Genomic DNA, 18,226 nt, shown 5'->3' on the forward strand with positions numbered 1-18,226 from the left:
TGGAGCAACATATGGTCAAACTCGGTACAACATAACAGGCATGCACGGTGGATACAAGCAGAAACAAACACAAAGATGATACCACAAATGCAACATGAAGTCACCAAAGCAATTAATTCTACTCACAATTGGAAAGCCCCTTGAAAAGATAAAATAGCAATTTTCTGGCTAAAGAAGTTTACCTCAACACATTCACATCTAACTAAATTATTTAACATATTAAAAACAAAGATTCCAAGACTTACCAAGCGGGAAAGCGCCGGTAGATAGGCACAATAAATAAAACACACACACACACACACACACACACACACACACACACACACACACACACACACACACACACAATTTCTAGCTTTCGCGACCGACTGTTGCTTCTTCAGGAAAGAGAGAAGGAGAGGGAAAGACGAAAGGATGTGGGTTTTAAGGGAGATGGTAAGGAGTCTGCTTGTGTCTGTGTATGTGCGGATGGATATGTGTGTGTGTGCGCGCGAGTGTACACCTGTCCTTTTTTCCCCCTAAGGGAAGTCTTTCCGCTCCCGGGATTGGAATGACTCCTTACCCTCTCCCTTAAAACCCACATCCTTTCGTCTTTCCCTCTCCTTCCCTCTTTCCTGAAGAAGCAACCGTCGGTTGCGAAAGCTAGAAATTCTGTGTTTTATTTATTGTGCCTATCTACCGGCGCTTTCCCGCTTGGTAAGTCTTGGAATCTTTGTTTTTAATATATTTTTCCCATGTGGAAGTTTCTTTCTATTTTATTTAAATTATTTAACAGTTACATTGCAGACCCATACACATTTCCTGATACACTTACACATGGAGTAACTTGTATGAAACCTAAAGATCAAGCAGACACAGCAAACCCAGCTAAATACTGCCCCATAACATGCCTACCAACAATATACAAAATATTAACTTCAGTCATTACACAGAAATTAATGACACATACAACACAGAGCAAAATTATAAATGAAGAACAAAAAGGCTGCTGCAAAGGAGCATGAGGATGTAAAAAGCAACTGATAATAGATACAGTGGTGACATATCAAGCTAAAACTAAACAAAGGTCGCTACACTACGCATACATTGATTACCGAAAAGCTTTTGATAGTGTAAGCCACTCATGGTTACTACAAATATTGGAAATATACAAAGTAGATCCTAAATTGATACAGTTCCTAAACATAGTAATGAAAAAATTGGAAAACCACACTTAATATCCAAAAAAATTCAAATAATATCACATCACAGCCAATACAGATTAAGCGTGGAATATACCAAGGAGACTCATTAAGTCCTTTCTGGTTCTGCCTTGCTCTGAACTCACTATCCAACATGCTAAATAATACAAATTATGGATACAATATTACTGGAACATACCCACACAAAATCATACATTTGCTATACATGGATGATCTGAAACTACTGGCAGCAACAAATCAACAACTCAACCAATTACTAAAGATAACAGAAGTATTCAGCAGTGATATAAATATGGCTTTTGGAACAGACAAATGTAAGAAAAATTGCATAGTCAAGGGAAAACACACTAAACAAGAAGATTACATATTGGATAACCACAGCGACTGCATAGAAGCGATGGAAAAAACAGATGGCTATAAATATCTAAGATACAGACAAAAAATAGGAATAGATAATACAAATATTAAAGAACAACTAAAAGAAAAATATAGACAAAGACTAAAAAAAAAATACTGAAAACAGAATTGACAGCAAGAAACAAAACAAAAGCTATAAATACTTATGCTATACCAATATTGACCTACTCATTTGGAGTAGTGAAATGGAGTAACACAGACCTAGAAGCACTCAATACACTTACACGATCACAATGCCACAAATATAGAATACATCACATACATTCAGCAACAGAAAGATTCACATTAAGCTGAAAGGAAGGAGGAAGGGGATTTATCGACATAAAAAACCTACATTATGGACAGGTAGACAATGTAAGAAAATTCTTTCTAGAACGAGTAGAAACTAGCAAAATGCACAAAGCAATCACTCATATAAATACATCGGCTACACCACTGCAATTTCATAACCACTTCTACAACCCTTTAGATCACATGACATCAACAGATACGAAAAGAGTAAATTGGAAAAAGAAAACACTACATGGCAAGCACCCGAATCATCTAACACAGCCACACATCGATCAAGACGCATCCAACACATGGCTAAGAAAAGGCAATATATACAGTGAAATGGAAAGATTCATGATTGCAATACAGGATCAAACAATAAACACCAGATATTACAGCAAGCATATTATTAAAGATCCCAATACCACAACAGATAAATGCAGACTTTGCAAACAACAAATAGAAACAGTAGATCACATCACAAGCGGATGTACAATACTAGCAAATACAGAACACCCCAGAAGACATGACAATGTAGCAAAAATAATACATCAACAGCTTGCCCTACAATATAAACTTATAAAACAGCACGTTCCCACATACAAGTATGCACCACAAAATGTACTGGAGAATGATGAATACAAATTATACTAGAACAGAAACATTATAACAGGTAAAACACCACCACATAACAAACCTGACATCATACTCGCCAATAAAAAGAAGAAATTAACACAACTAATTGAAATCTCCATACCCAATACAACAAAAAAGAGAAAAAATTGAAAAATACATCCAGCTGGCTGACGAAGTCAAGGATATGTGGCATCAAGATAAAGTTGACATTATACCAATTATACTATCAACTGCAGGAGTCATACCACACAATATCCACCAGTACATCAATGCAATACAGCTACATCCAAACTTGTATATACAACTACAGAAATCCGTAATTATTGATACATGTTCAATTACCCGAAAGTTCCTAAATGCAATATAACATATACCGTACAGTTAAAAGAAAGTCGCGCTTGATCAAGGTCCGCGTCACTTTCCACTTTTGACCATATATAACGTCTGAGATAAGAAAGAAATAATTCTTCTTCTTCTTCTTCTTCTTCTTCTTATTATTATTATTATTATTATTATTATTATTATGACACTTTCATAGTCATCAAAAATAAGCAGCAGTGCTATGTTAGTCTATATTTTATCACTTTAATTTCTGTTCTAAATTGCTATCAGCAAAAAGCTGCTTATTATAATACGTGGATGTAGTGTGTGTCTTTGGATCCATTTTCATCAAATGCATTACCTACAGAGGATGTCGAGGTCATAAATATTGCACACCAGTCTAAAAAATTTGGTATGAGAAAGTGACTTGACTGATAAATCATATTAACATTAATATCGGTTTACACAGACTATTTTCTAATTGTTTATCTAAATGTGTAATGTTCATTGGAGACTGGCAGTTCCATCCCAAAATTATGGGCTCTTTACATTTTAGTTGTGTAAATGTTACCCTGTTAATACTGAGTCTTAATTAAAAAGGTTTCAAAAATTCAAACTTTGCTATTCGATGTGATGCTTACAAGGCATGATGTTGGAGGTGCCCTTGCCTTCTCCTGACGTGTGAACTCCAACTAGTTATCAGGGTGTCAACAGATTTACATGTGATCTGAACTATGTTGTGCAGTGGCATGGGAATTGAGACACAAATCTGTTCAGTTGTTTTTATGATGCCCTCTCAGTTGCTGTGACTGAGTCTTATTAGATCTGATTTTGTAATTGTTATAAATTCCAGAAGGGAGGAAAAGTTCCAGCTATTCTAACAACAATCTTCTGCAATTTGATCTCTCTCTCTCTCTCTCTCTCTCTCTCTCTCTCTCTCTCTCTCTCTCTCTCTCTCTCACACACACACAGAATCGACTAATGTCTGAAGTAGTACTGGAGGAAACTGACACCATTAATCTTACAAATCTGTCATAATTCCATAAAAGTACAAGGGGGTGGAGATCTCTTCTGAAGAGCATGTGGCAACTCAGAAGTGTGTTCCTTGGAGTCACACTGTTGTAGTTCTGGATGTGCGAGTGTCGAATTATCCTGCTGGAATTGCCCGGGTTTGTCGGAATGCACAGTGGACATGAATGGATACAGGTGATGAGACAATATGCTTAGTTAGGTATGTATCGCCTGTCAGAATTATATCTAGACGTATTGGGGGTCCCATATCACCCCAACTGCACATGCCCCACACCATTACAGAGCCTCCACCAGCTTGAACAGTCCCCTGCTGTCATGCAGGGTCCATGGATTCATGAGGTTCTCTCTATACCTGTACACGTCCATCCTCTTGATACAATCGTCCCACCAGGCAACATGTTCCTATCATTGACAGTCCAATGTCAGTGTTGACGGGCGTAGGAGAGGTGTAAAGCTGTGTGTTGTGCAGTCATCAAGTGTATATGAGTGGGCCTTTGGCCCCGAAAGCCCATATCTATGACGATTTGTTGAATGGTTCACACGCTGACACTTGCTGATTGCCCAGCATTGAAATAGGCAGCAGTTTGCGGAAGGGTTGCGTTTCTGTCACGTTGAAGAATTCCCTTTAGTCATCGTCGGTCTCGTTCTTGCAGGGTCTTTTTCCTGCCACAGTGATGTTGCTTCACTCCACCCTCCAATGAACTCTTATTTGAGGCCACTGAAGACCCAAATGGTGGTTTAGCGCCAGTGGAATGTGTGCTACCAAGTCTCTGGCTCGGAGTTGTCCTTGAATTAATTAATTTGTAACAGTTTTTGTGCTACTGTGATGTCAACTGCCGCTCACATTGTTGCTCCAGATGCAATGTGATTCACCACAGCCATTTGCCGCACATGACGGTCTTCCCCCCTCAGTAGCGTCACGTTGCTGTCCAGAGCCTAGTCTTATTGTGACCGTATCTTCCTATGACCAACACTGCCAGCAATCGTGTTCAGTGGCTACATTCCTGCCAAGTCTTTCTGCAATATTGTGGAAGGAACATCCAGCTTCTCATAGCCCCATTATATTACCTTGTTCAAACACAGTGAATTGTTGATAATGGCATCTTTGTCATATTGAAGTCAATATTAACTAACATCATCTCTATGTCCAATCTCAGGATTAACTAACGCTTATGACCATTACAGTATGTATTTAAAGCAGATCTGATTGACATCTTCATAGTGACACTACAAGTGGTGCTAAATTTAAATACACGTCATCTTTAAGATTTAGGATCGCACCTACTAACTTTTATGTATATTACGCTACTCCTTCTTGGTGTAGGGATTTTTTTTTCCCCACCAGTCTATTTATTTTGTGGTGCTGTCAAGGACTTCATCCTATGTAAGAGGAAACATCTGTTTTCCCCGTATTTGACTTTGATTTTTCATTGTGTTTGGCAGTGAAATTATGACAAATGAAATAAATTAATGGATGTAGTCACCCCGAAAAAAATACTGAAAAATTTACTGTTTTGTTATGTTTGTAACCTAATGAAAGTTTATCTGGTGTCACATAATGGATCCATTGTTTTATTGTAACATTTCACGTGTGTTTGCTCACTTTTACCAATGTTTTTAGCCTCTTCTCTAATAGTGCTTGTCATATGTTTTTACATAATTATCTCTGTAGGTAAATGTTTCAAGCTATTTAACAAACATTAATATTTTGTAGGGAACTTCAACAGAATAACAACCTGCAAGTGGAAGCAAGAACAAACATCAACAGTGTTCCTGTAACGTCAACTAGCTCACAAGTGGATGCAGATAACCTGGGATCAACACTTGTCATCGAGGTGAGGCCATCAGACTGTCAGAAGGCAGGTGGTGAATGGAATATGTTTGACTTGTCATAGGGCTACTAGTGTTGCACAAGATGTGTGAAGGCGAATGCACTCATTGTAATGCGGGTCTTCATATGTGTAAAATTTTGTGCAACAATGAAATGAAGATGTGTGAAATTTTTGTTAGCTCAGTGATCACAACTGAGATGTAAAGGCAGTGGTATTCTTAAACAGTGTTTGAGTTATGTGGTGTCTCACAGGTGAGATGCAGCTATTTATGACAGTCTGGTAAATTCAGTGACAATTTGGTTTTTTTATAATATGATTGTTCAGGAGGGAGCAGTGAATACTGCAGCCTGTCTCCATGGAGAATGATTAATATTAATCATGTCTATCAAAGAAACTTCTTTGTAAATAATGGCAGTGGCTGACTGGGTTTATTATGTCATCAGCAATAGGACAGCAGCAGCAGCAGCAGGACAGTTTTTAGACACTCTTAGTCTTCTCTTTTTTTGAGAAGACTACAAATGACACTGATTCTCTCTACTGCTTAGGCGGTTTAACAGTATTTATGCATATTTTGTGTAGCTTTTATTCTTGGTTTTCAAGACTGTTAAAAATTTGTTATGTCATGTGTGTTAAATGAATCCTCGAAAATGTGTAAAACAATTTCAGGAGAGTGAATTGTATTTGCATAATTTTGGAGGAGTGGACTAAACGTTTAGCATTCAGCAGTTCAGTGCTGTATGCTAGAGTAAATGTAAATATTTGTATTTGTAACATGTGTAATTTAGCTTGTAGAATCATTTTATAGTATTTCATTGATTAATTTAAATATGTGTGATTGGGAAGTGTGCACATGGAGTCTCTGGAAATAGACCGCATAAAAAAAAACTAAATGTTTTTGTTGTTGTTATCAGATGAGTCCTCACTGGGTGAAAACACTCGATTATTGTCTAAAAGTGTTGACAAGTGCTCATCATTGTATTTTTTCCATTTTATTATATTATGGAATGTGTACTTCCAAGATAATTCTTGCCTTTTTATTTTGAAAATGTGAAATCAATAATGGGTTATGTGTTACTGGTCAGGTAGCTTTTCTTTCATGAAACTAAAGACAATAAGTTAAAACAATGGCAGTTACATTGTGAAACACTCTTGCCATGTCAGCATTTTGTCACATGTTGTATCCCTGTGACTCAAAATTCAATATTAGCACACCCTTTCCACTGTCAGTTGTTGCTAAACACTGCAATAGAACCAATTATCTGTGAACCAACTAAGCATACTGTTTCAGGTTCTTTGTTTAAATGTACTCATGCATGCCCATTGTAATTAAAAGCTCTATGCAATTATTTGCACAAATAAAACTTGTAATTAATTAGCAGTCACTGTTGATTAAAAGTTATTGCTTCCAACAGTTACATGGTCTGCTTAGCCAAACTAAAACTGTTTTAACTGATACATAATTGGGACAGATCTCTTGTCCATCTTATGTGCATTTCGTATATGGAATGAAAAGGAACACTGATTGGCCAAATATAGTGTGAGGGCAGACATTCAAAACCAGAGTTTGAAGATTTGCTTTCTCTGATCACATGAACAATCATCACCATTTAAATGACTGTTGTTAACTGCACATACCTGGAAATATGTTCAACTTGGCAAGTATTTTAAATTGTCTGCTTATCAGTTATGTACTCCAGTTTCTGATACCCAGGGCTTATCAGAAGAGTGAAACTATCATAAATGAGAGAGATGACCAAGAATGTAATGAGTTAAGGGATTGCACAGATTTGAAGAGACTGATAGGTGCTCTACGTGTACTGCACTGTATTTGATGGGAGAAGTGATGGTATATTGTGATCACAGTATGAAAGCTGAGAAGCTCAATTTCTTTTTAAATGAGTAATTATTTTTAGGCAACAATCTGTTGTCTTTAATGTTCCAACCTGCCACATGTCAGCTGTGGATAATTGGCATTGTAATGAATTGACTAACTGTTTGCTTGTTGAAGGTTGGCAGTGGTGTCATTCGAGCTATCTGTGAAACTAATATTTAATCATGAATTTACATTGTGAAATTATCGTCTATAAGAAGCTGTTAGACTTGTGACTATGTCCTTGTCATGTAGTAGCAGTTATTTGGAGTTTGAGAGTACATAATGTATTAATTGTGGCACTATGGAACATTGTTGAGTAATGTAGAATGCCTGTTTTTTCACGTTGTAGTTTTTTCACGTTGTAGTTTTTGGTGTACATAAGGTTTTATGAAAAATATGTTTTGTAATGTGTACAAAATCTTTATTCCTGTAATTATAGTAAAAAGTTTTTATAATTGCTGTTACAAGTAGTCTGTTACTTTTGTTAAGATCAAAATGTTAAAGGAATAGTATGAAAACAGCATAGAAAGAAATTTCAAAAGCAGTAAGCAAAATGATAATGATTTTATCCAGTAATTTATGTGAACACTATTTAAATTTTAACTGTTTATTTTTCTACTATTTGCAACTGTGGAATCATATTTATAAATATCATTGTCTTGGGATTTCAGCTTTCACAAGTCAGTTGCTTATCTGTAAAGAAAAAAAAATTACATTGCAAATTGTTCTATGAAGTTGTTAGTGATTTAATTTCCAGTAGTTTATTTCGGTGTTTTCATTTACTGAATAACCCATCTGTGCTGGTAATTGTTTTTCTCAAGATTAAAGTTTGATGTATGTGGATAAATGTATTTTCCATATTTTTCATTCCGAGAAGAAGCAATAAACATAAAAGTTGGTATCCATATTGACCATCAAATGTAGAGTAGTTTTGAGATGTGCTGCAATGAGAGAGTGTTACAGAATGTTGAATCATCATTGCCCAGCCAAATTGCTGAATGTTGTTCACCACTCAAAAGAACTCAGTCCGGGAAACTAATAGCATCTCAAAAGGAGTGTCATTTGTCTCTGCCTGCGAAGTGTTGGACTTTCGTTTTTACCACTGCCTTCCAACAGAGATGTTTCAATTTTGAAAGTACAAATGTATATTTGTTACTTGATGTAATTAGCATATACCACAGTCTGTGACTGTGAGAAAAAAAATGACGGTGTACTTAATAGTTTTATACATGAGTTTTTAAATGTACATATTTTAAATGTTCCTTTACATCAACTTTGAAGTGTCAGCAGTAATCAGTTGTAACAAAATTCATCCGCAGCAATTTGATTTATTTATAACTTGTAAAAAAAAAGGTAAAATATTAAGACATTCTTCCTACTTCAGGAAGGCACAATAGCTTTGTGCCTTTCGAAGAGGTTGTAAATAATGATCAGTGCAGAAAGTTAAAAGCTTCCTTTTTAATTTAATTTATATAATGAGCATTTCTGGGAATGTGACCACACTAAACATTTTGTGTGCGGGTGGCAGTCATAGAGAGCAGTTGGGCATGATCAAAGATAATGTAGCAGTGTGACTAGAACATCAATTTCTGAGCTAGTAGTTGCCTATAGGCAGAATGGAGGGTGCAAGTGAGGGTCAGAAGCAAAGCCCATATTAATGTTGGTTAATGAAATAAAATTGATGTAAGGCTGTGAAGATAGAAACAGAATTTAACTGAGAAGTAAATGATGTGACTGTAAGGACAGGTGAACACGAATAAAATAAAATCAGGTGTAATAAGAGTATGACACTTTCTATGAATAAATTTTGTTTGAAAGCTTGAGATACATTGTTGGTCTTACATGTCTGTTTATCGATAGCACTTTGTAACAATTTTCTTGTTCGCTTTCTTTGATGGTAATGATTAAAACTCACTACCTATAGCTTTCTTCGCAGTGTAGTAAATTGAAACACCTTATGGAAGGTAATAGGACACATGTGGAATGAATCGAAAACACAGAAGTTGTGTGGATTGCTTGGAATAATATGTAAGTTAAGGAAATAACTGAATACTGTTCCAAATCTGAGTGTTGAAATGTGGACATTAGTTTTTCATTCTTGATGAAGAGAAAATTAAATCTTTGAATAAAAAAAAATGTTAGCATATCAGTCTGATTTTTTGAGAAGATGGTTGTATATTGTCTGAACGGAATAATTGGGAAATCAGTTACAATGTAGAGTTAATTATGTTTGGTGAGATGAAACTACTAATAAGTTTTCAAGAAGCACAAGTTGATCATACTGCCACCCTGAAAAGAAAGCCACCCTTGTTAGACAACTGTCTTATCTGTGCCTTTTGTATTTGTCTCGTGTGATTTTCTTTATTTGATTAGTGGAGTAATTACCTATGCTTTCCTCATTCTATAATCTTACCCATTATGTACTAGTTGCACTTGAATTTTTACGTAAGAGACAACTGCTTATTCATTATTGTAAAGTTTTGCCTCTTTTTCCTCCCTCAAGCCAGTTATTCACGAGTCTTTCTTTCACTATGTGAAACTAACTCTGTGTCCAGGACTCTAAATAGTTGTGAGCTTTTGCTGATAAGGTGGCAAGTTGAAGAATTGTGGTTACTTTACAGAAAACAACACATCCCAGTGATTTGGCATCATTGTTTTGGTAAATTATCTTATCTACCAGTCATGATTGGTAATATATTAAGTTGAATATTTATGAAGCATTATGAAACTCTGTGTCGAGTCTACAGAATGGTATCTTACTGTCAGATTGTGGAGTAAGAAAGTTCTGACGGGAGTCATAGTTATTCTAAATTCTATGTAATTTGTTTTAAACGTCTTCCCTGTTACTGATCTTGTACATTGCCTTCAAGAACTACATATATTTTTTGTAAGTTTTGTTGGAAATGAGCAAACTAGTAACTTTCCAAACACCTGTGTGGCAATGTATTTGGAGTATAACGAAGATACTGTTAATTAACAAAACTAATGTACATACAAATAACAGAACACCAATATTTTGTTTTGCAAAAAAATGACATTAAACAACTTTGTTGATGTTGCTGCTGAAATTGCATTTCCTTGAACCAAATTTGTAATAACATTGCTTTGTTTAAACTCTTTTGAAATTTTTGGTATACGATATACTTGTTCCGTACATCGAAATAGACTTAAAACTTGTCTTTTGACAGGGAATGCGATTCTTTATGTACTGTCATGAATTTGTCACTGATATTTTTAAGTATCCAAATGGGTGTGATGACTTCTATTATACATTATGTTAATTTTAACCTATCCTTTTCATGGACAATTACTCTAAGCTGACAGTTCGGCAATGTATTTGGTATATGATTTTCACAAAGTTGTTCCCTTTACCACCGATACGAAAGTTGCAGCTGTTTGTGCTACTGACATTGAATGTGTTTTGTGTATTTAGCACTGTGAAATACAGAACTGATTAATTGTAAGGTAAAATTGTCTTTTTACACTGTTTACTTAGCACACCACAACCCCTCAACAACCCTTTCTCTTCAAAGTAAACTATGGCTTGTGAAGTGTATGGGAGCCATGAATTTTCTTGCTTTTGTTCCTAATAGACATGAAAGTTGTAACTAAAAAGCATATTGTGATGTCACTGCTTCACTTTGATATTTAGTACTTTGCTAGGGAACAAAATTTAGAGTGTGGTAAATTTCTGAACTCAGTTGGAAAAAAAAAAAAAAAAAAAAAAAAAAAAAAAAAAAAAAAAATATACAAATGTAACATTTCTACATCTGAAAATGTTAAGGCAGTACACCTCAAGGCAGTGATACTATGTTAGAAGCCAATGCTCATTCCAAGTTTAGTGCAAAATATGTTTTTGCTCATATATTGTACAAGAAAAGAAAAATAGGGTTGCACTGCAATAGGACACAGCAAAGGGGAGGTCTAGTACAAATACTTTGGTATACATGTTACTGTAATGAAGATGAATGTTTTTCTGTGTTCTGTTTTGTAGACGTGTTTAGAGGCCTGGAAAAGTCAAACATTGTGCTAGTATTTGGCATTACAAGTATCAAATTTAACATGTCTAATGTAATTGGATGGATAAACAGCTACTCGCCAAGAGGTGGCAGAACACACACACAAAAGGTTATAATTGGGCAAGCTTTCAGAGCCAGTGGTTCCTTCTTCAGGTAGAAGGGTTGAAGGGGAAGAGGGGTGAAGGGAAAAGACTGGAGAGGTCTAGGAAAAGGAGTACATTTTGGAAAAGTCATCCAGAAACATGGGTTATGGGAGACTTAGAGGACAGGTTCTGGTTACTTTTCTGAAATCTACTCCTGTTCCTCGATGTGTACAGTCTTTTCCCTTCCCCTTCAACCCTTCTGCGTGAAGGAGCATCCGCTGGCCCCGAGATCTTGCCCAATTATAACCTTATTTTATGTAGTAGATTTTTTATTTATCCAATAAAATTTTGTCAAAAATCTATTGTTTTTGTTGTTAAAATTAACACACTAGTCCACTACTTTAATTCTTTAGTACACGTCACTAAGGTAATGTATACATTTCTGATCAAGGGTTGTTTTTACTATTCGTGTTGCATATCATACCAAAGTGATTAACTGCTTGTTGTTTATGGGAGCATGGGAATACAAATATATTGGATAGCTTTTGCAGTCACAACTTTACAGAATGCATTGGTAATGGGGACTGATACCACTATCCTCTTCCTTACTCAACTGTGCAAGCCCAGCAATCAATTTTATTTTGATCTGAGTGCAGATTTTGCACTTTCTGGATTTTAGTCCATCATATTTGTAATGTGGTTCACTCAAGAAATCTTCCTTGCATAAGAAATCTTCCTTGCATGATGTGATTTCTAAAGACAGTCCATTCTTCGATTTCAGGTTTGTTAATTGCAGTTTTCTCAAGAACTATACCAACAACCTGAAGGATAGTGTGCAAAATGTGGAAATTTATCACCATTGAACTTGGTATACCAGCCTTCGTTCGTAAAATATTACAGTGATCGTTTCAACTAGCTGGCTTCTTACTTCACACAACTCAAATCTCGCCAATCCATTTACTAATTTGCTTAATTTTAGCCTATATTATTTTTCCTTTCAGCTCTTTACATGTGTGTGTCTTTTCTGTTCAGACCATAAAATATAGTAATATTTTCCATAGTCAAAACACTAACCATAGAGGTTAATGGGAAAACTAGACAGTTATAAAAATTGCACCATCCGAGAAAATGAATTGCATACTTTAATTGATGAAAGGAGAAAATACAAAAATGCAGTAAATGAAGCAGGCAAAAAGGAATGCAAACGTCTCAAAAATGAGATCGATAGGAAGTGCAAAATGACTAAGCAGGGATGGCTAGAGGACAAATGTAAGGATGTAGAGGCTTATCTCACTAGGGGTAAGATAGATACTGCCTACAGGAAAATTAGAGACCTTTGGAGAAAAGAGAACCACTTGTATGAACATCAAGAGCTCAGATGGAAACCCAGTTCTACGCAAAGAAGGGAAAGCGGAAAGGTGGAAGGAGTATATAGAGGGTCTATACAGGGGCGATGTTCTTGAGGACAATATTATGGAACTGGAAGAGGATGTAGATGAAGATGAAATGGGAGATACGATAGTGCGTGTAGAGTTCGACAGAGCACTGAAAGACCTAAGTCGAAACAAGGCCCTGGGAGTAGACAACATTCCATTAGAATTACTGGCACTCTTGGGAGAGCCAGTCCTGACGAAACTACCATCTGGTGAGCAAGCTGTATGAGACAGGTGAAATTCCCTCAGACTTCAAGAAGACTATAATAATTCCAATCCCAAAGTAAGCAGGTGTCGACAGATGTGAAAATTACCGAACTATCAGTTGAATAAGTCAGCTGCAAAATACTAACACAAATTCTTTACAGACGAATGGAAAAACTGATAGAAGCCGACCTCGGGGAAGATCAGTTTGGATTCTCTAGAAATTTTGGAACACGTGAGGCAATACTGACCCTACGACTTATCTTAGAAGAAAGATTAGGGAAAGGCAAACCTACGTTTCTAGCATTTGTAGACTTAGAGAAAGCTTTTGACAATGTTGACTGGAATACTCTCTCAAATTCTGAAGGTGGCAGGAGTAAAATACAGGGAGCGAAAGGCTATTTACAATTTGTACAGAAAGCAGATGGCAGTTACAAGAATCAAGGGACATGAAAGGGAAGCAGTGGTTGGGAAGGGAGTGAGACGGTTATAGCCTCTCCCTGATGCTATTCGATCTCGTATATATTGAGCAAGCAGTAAAGGAAAAGTTCGGAGTAGGTATTAAAACCCATGGAGTAGAAATAAAAACTAGGTTCGCTGATGACGTAATTCTGTCAGAGTCAGCAAAGGACTTGGAAGAGCAGTTGAATGGAATGGACAGTGTCTTGAAGGGAGGTTATAAGATGAACATCAACAAAAGCAAAACAAGGATAATGGAATGTAGTCGAATTAAGTTTGCTGATGCTGAGGGAATTAGATTAGGAAATGAGTAGTAAAGGAGTTTTGCTACTTGGGGAGCAAAATAACTGATGATGGTTGAAGTAGAGAGGATATAAAATGTAGACTGGCAATGGCAAGGAAAGCATTTCTGAAGAAGAGAAATTTGTTAACATCGAGTATAGAGTTAAGTGCCAGGAAGTGGTTTCTGAAAGTATTTGTATGGAGTGTAGCCATGTATGAAAGTGAAACATGGATGATAAATAGTTCGGACAAGAAGAGAATAGAAGCTTTCAAAATGTGGTGTTACAGAAGAATGCTGAAGATTAGATGGGTAGATCACATAACTAATGAGGAGGTATTGAATAGAATTTGGGAGAAGAGGAGTTTGTGGCACAACTTGACTAGAAGAAGGGATTGGTTGGCAGGACATGTTCTGAGGCATGAAGGGATCACCAATTTAGTACTGGAGGGCAGGGTGGAGGGTAAAAATCATAGAGAGAGACCAAGAGATGAATACACTAAGCAGATTCAGAAGGATGTAGGCTGCAGTAGGTACTGGGAGATGAAGCTTGCACAGGATAGAGTAGCATGGAGAGCTGCATCAAACCAGTCTCAGAATTGAAGACAACAACAACAACAATTGCTATAGGGCAAGACTTAATACTCGCTCATTTTGAGCACTCGCACAGACTATGGTTTCTGTTGACAAGGAGGCCAGTAGCAGTATGGAAGGAGTGAAAGCACTGTGCACATACAATGTATTTGTGACAACACTGGAGAACTGCCAACTGTGAAATGTGGAGGGTCAGTTTTGACAGTTTTGCTTTTTAGTAGCAATAGTGAGTTGGCATTAACACCACCAAGTCTTTGCATTTCAGTTCATAGTGCGAACAATCTTTATCTTTTTAAACAGAAAGGATTTGCAGAAATTTAGTGTTTTGTAAGAGGCTGAATAATTGGAGAAGTTTATAATTACAATCAGATGAGTGTGCAGTTCAGATGAGTTACAAACTTTCACTACTTCAGCAAAGCCCTTATTCCCTTTTGTGGTCTTTGTATTTGAAACTGAATGCATTATGCCTTTTTATCAGAAAATCGTGCTTTTACACACGTTGTGGGAGATTACATTAAGTACCAGCTTGCAAAATCTTTGTTAGGAGCTTGTTGCCTATCATTGAGTACTCTAAATGTGTAGATATCACAGCCACAAAGCTGCATGTGAGGTGCTCAGCAGTGGTGAAGAAAATATGTATAATGTAGGTTTTTCATTAAATTGATTAGTTTGTGTCTAGAGATAGAGCACCAATCGTATTGGGTAGCAAATCAGAATTTGTAACAAAAAAAAAAAAAAAAAATGAAAATCTCCCAGTTTTCAGGTTGTGCTGATTTGCAGCTAGAAGTAATTGATTTGCAGTGTGACAGAGAATATGAAGACAGTCTGGATTTCTCCAGGCATTTCCCTCAGGATCGATTTCCTCATTTTTACAAGTCTCCATGTGCTTCCCCACCAATTGCTGCTCGCAGAGCATGTTTGCTGTGACTCTCCACTCTGAAGACATGTCTTTAAGATCTCTGAACACACATACTATTATGGTAGTGTCAAATTAACATTAAAAAAAACTGCATGTCAGTTGCCTGTTGAAAGTGTACTCAGCAGGATGTGTTTCTATGGCTTCAAAGGCTTGTGTTAGGAGAACTTAGGAACCTTTTATATTATCTATACTTGTGGGCACCCACAGGAATTTTTCCAAGAGGGAGCAAGGTTCAAAACTTGACAGTGTTCGTATAACTGATTTGGTTAGTTTGAAAATGGGGTCATGCTGTAATAACCAAATTTGACAAGAAGTACGGATAGTATGTCATGAATGATTATCATCTTGTGGTATGTGTTACTTTGCTACCAAAATTGCCTTTTTATGTCCATAATATGAATATGGATGCCATCTTTTGATATTATGATTAATCAAGGGTATCCAATGATTTACAAAATAAAGCTAGGAAATATTCACACAAATAATTTCTTCATACTCTCATAATATTGGGTTGAAACTGAAAATTAGAGTTCTGAGTTACGAAAAAAAGGTCAGACTGATAAAGTTTTGGAAGATACCAGTTAAAATCTCCCAGTAATACCCCTTGAAGTGGAGAAACAGGGAATAAACTTTCAAAACGGCTTATTCACTTTTTATGCCAACTATAACAGGACCTAACATTTGTGCATGCTAACGGATTCATTGCCGTTGTTTCATCATTTCTATTTGTGTAGTGTCATGCGCTGTAACTGAAGTTTTAACAAGCTGTGGATTGAAAGCTACATATTCTTGGGTTGGTTACATGGGCCAACGGCCAGTGCCTTCAAATTGGCCAATAGAATCAACTTTCAACAGCGCAAAACTGCATCAAGGCAATTGTGTAAGTTTGTCAAATTGTTGTGCAGCTGTACAAACTGGAGTGCAGAAATGATAGTTCTGTGAGAGCACGTAGTGCTTTGTTGCTCTCCATAGACTTCCAGGTCTTAATCCTGTAGAGCACAATTTTTTCAACTGTGAAATTAACTCAGGGAAGAGCATTGTATAAATCTTGGAAAACCAGAATTGCCGCATTCTTGGAGATAGCTGTGCCACCTTCTTGGAAATAGCTGGAATTTATTCCCTGGAAGTTTATTTACAACATTCTAACACCCAAACTTCCACATGTCAGACACTCAGATCTGTACCAAACGTTGCATTCCGATAGAGTATCAACCAAAACTCCGATTTAGTTTGTACAAATGGAGGTTGCGTTTGCTGGAATTATGTGAATGGTGATTTTTGTCTTCTGGTACATTATTTTGTACATGCACACCACGAAAAATACTAGCGTCTTTGTGGGGCCTGTAAGAATCCATTATTAGCAGAAGTTTCTCTCCACTGATCTGTTCCACTGCCACTTCTTGTAGAAATGTCCTAAACAGTTCTTTGGTCATTTTGCCGAAGTAGTAAGAGTAGACTGCTAAATTTGGTGCTGGAAACATGGACTGACATGTATGACTACTCGAAGAAAGAGGCTCTTGAAGGACAACAGCTTTGGAACAAGTTTGCCTGTCTATGAAAGCAATGGAATAACTGTGTACGTATGGATTCGTGCATGAACGGACTGTACAACCCCTAGAATATCCTTTGAACCTCAAGTTGTAAGATTGCAGCCCACAGACTCTCCTTGTTGAATCCACCTTCATCGGTTTGTAGCTATTTGCATCTGTGTAGGCTGACATGAGCGCAGGAGTTGCTTGTTGCTAGTCCTCTACCTTTTTGTGGATGTCGTTTCTGTTGTGGCACATTTTCACTGTAACAAAAGAATGACTTTGTGGCTTACAATATTGTTTTTACAGTTATAGTGCAAGACCAAACTGTCACTGGTGTCAAATCTTGGGAAATTTAACTTCCTCATGTCTGTTTTCGCCCACAATTTGATGCCTACATTGTTAACGTATTTGGCCTTCCTGATGGTGGTGTTTGAAGGTCTCCATCACATGTGTTGTAATGTGCTTGTACTTCTCCTTCACAGACATTAACTTTCCCTGGTCCACTGCCATTTCTATTCATAAAACAAACACTGTGCAGGACATGTAGAGTGAAATCTGTTTTTCATTGTAGACATCATGCAATGTGCAAATGTTTGGGTTGGTTTCAGCTGCTTTTTGACATTAAGTTAATATTTGAGCAGTTCCATGAAATTTCGGGTGTGCAGCCACATAAATTCAGTTTCTTCTTCTAATATTTCAGCTGAATACCGTCCAGCCATCTTCAGAGTGAGGCGAGGTGACATACGCTCCAGCATTTGCTCCGTCCTTTTAAACTTGAGGACCGAACCACTGCAGATGTGGCCAAAGATACACAAGGTGCCAGAGGTGTTGATAGGCGGCAAAGAGGTGTAACATATGCATGGAAATTAAATATATGGTGGCGCAGTTGATCCACACGGTGATATCGATGTGTCACAGAGAGCTGTACCATCACAATGTCTTTTGTGATTTAATTACAGAAATTGCCGGATTCCGTGATTTGTCCAGGCTGAAGCTGCTATCTTTATTAATTAAATTCATCGCCAACTGAATTTCAATTGCTTCTTTCATTACTGAATCACAGAAAGATGAAGTCGAGGATAAAATTTCTACATTATTGTACACCATAGAGTGCTCAGTG

The 18,226-nt window shown here is 36.8% G+C and overlaps 1 protein-coding gene across 2 annotated transcripts in view; it reads left to right on the top strand.

Annotated features, from left to right (window-relative positions):
- The window catches only part of LOC126281535 (nuclear transcription factor Y subunit alpha), a 33,501-nt gene extending 22,447 nt beyond the window's left edge, over positions 1 to 11,054 (top strand). For both annotated transcript variants that reach the window (XM_049980585.1, XM_049980584.1), the window contains exon 8: positions 5,593 to 11,054. In XM_049980585.1, the coding sequence (XP_049836542.1) occupies positions 5,593 to 5,773 (181 nt within the window). In that variant the 3' untranslated portion in view covers positions 5,774 to 11,054. The remainder of the gene's footprint in view (positions 1 to 5,592) is intronic.
- Positions 11,055 to 18,226: the final 7,172 nt, after the last annotated feature.

The sequence above is a fragment of the Schistocerca gregaria genome, chromosome 7 (genome assembly GCF_023897955.1).
Source record: "Schistocerca gregaria isolate iqSchGreg1 chromosome 7, iqSchGreg1.2, whole genome shotgun sequence".
Classification (NCBI taxonomy): Eukaryota; Metazoa; Arthropoda; class Insecta; order Orthoptera; family Acrididae; genus Schistocerca; species Schistocerca gregaria.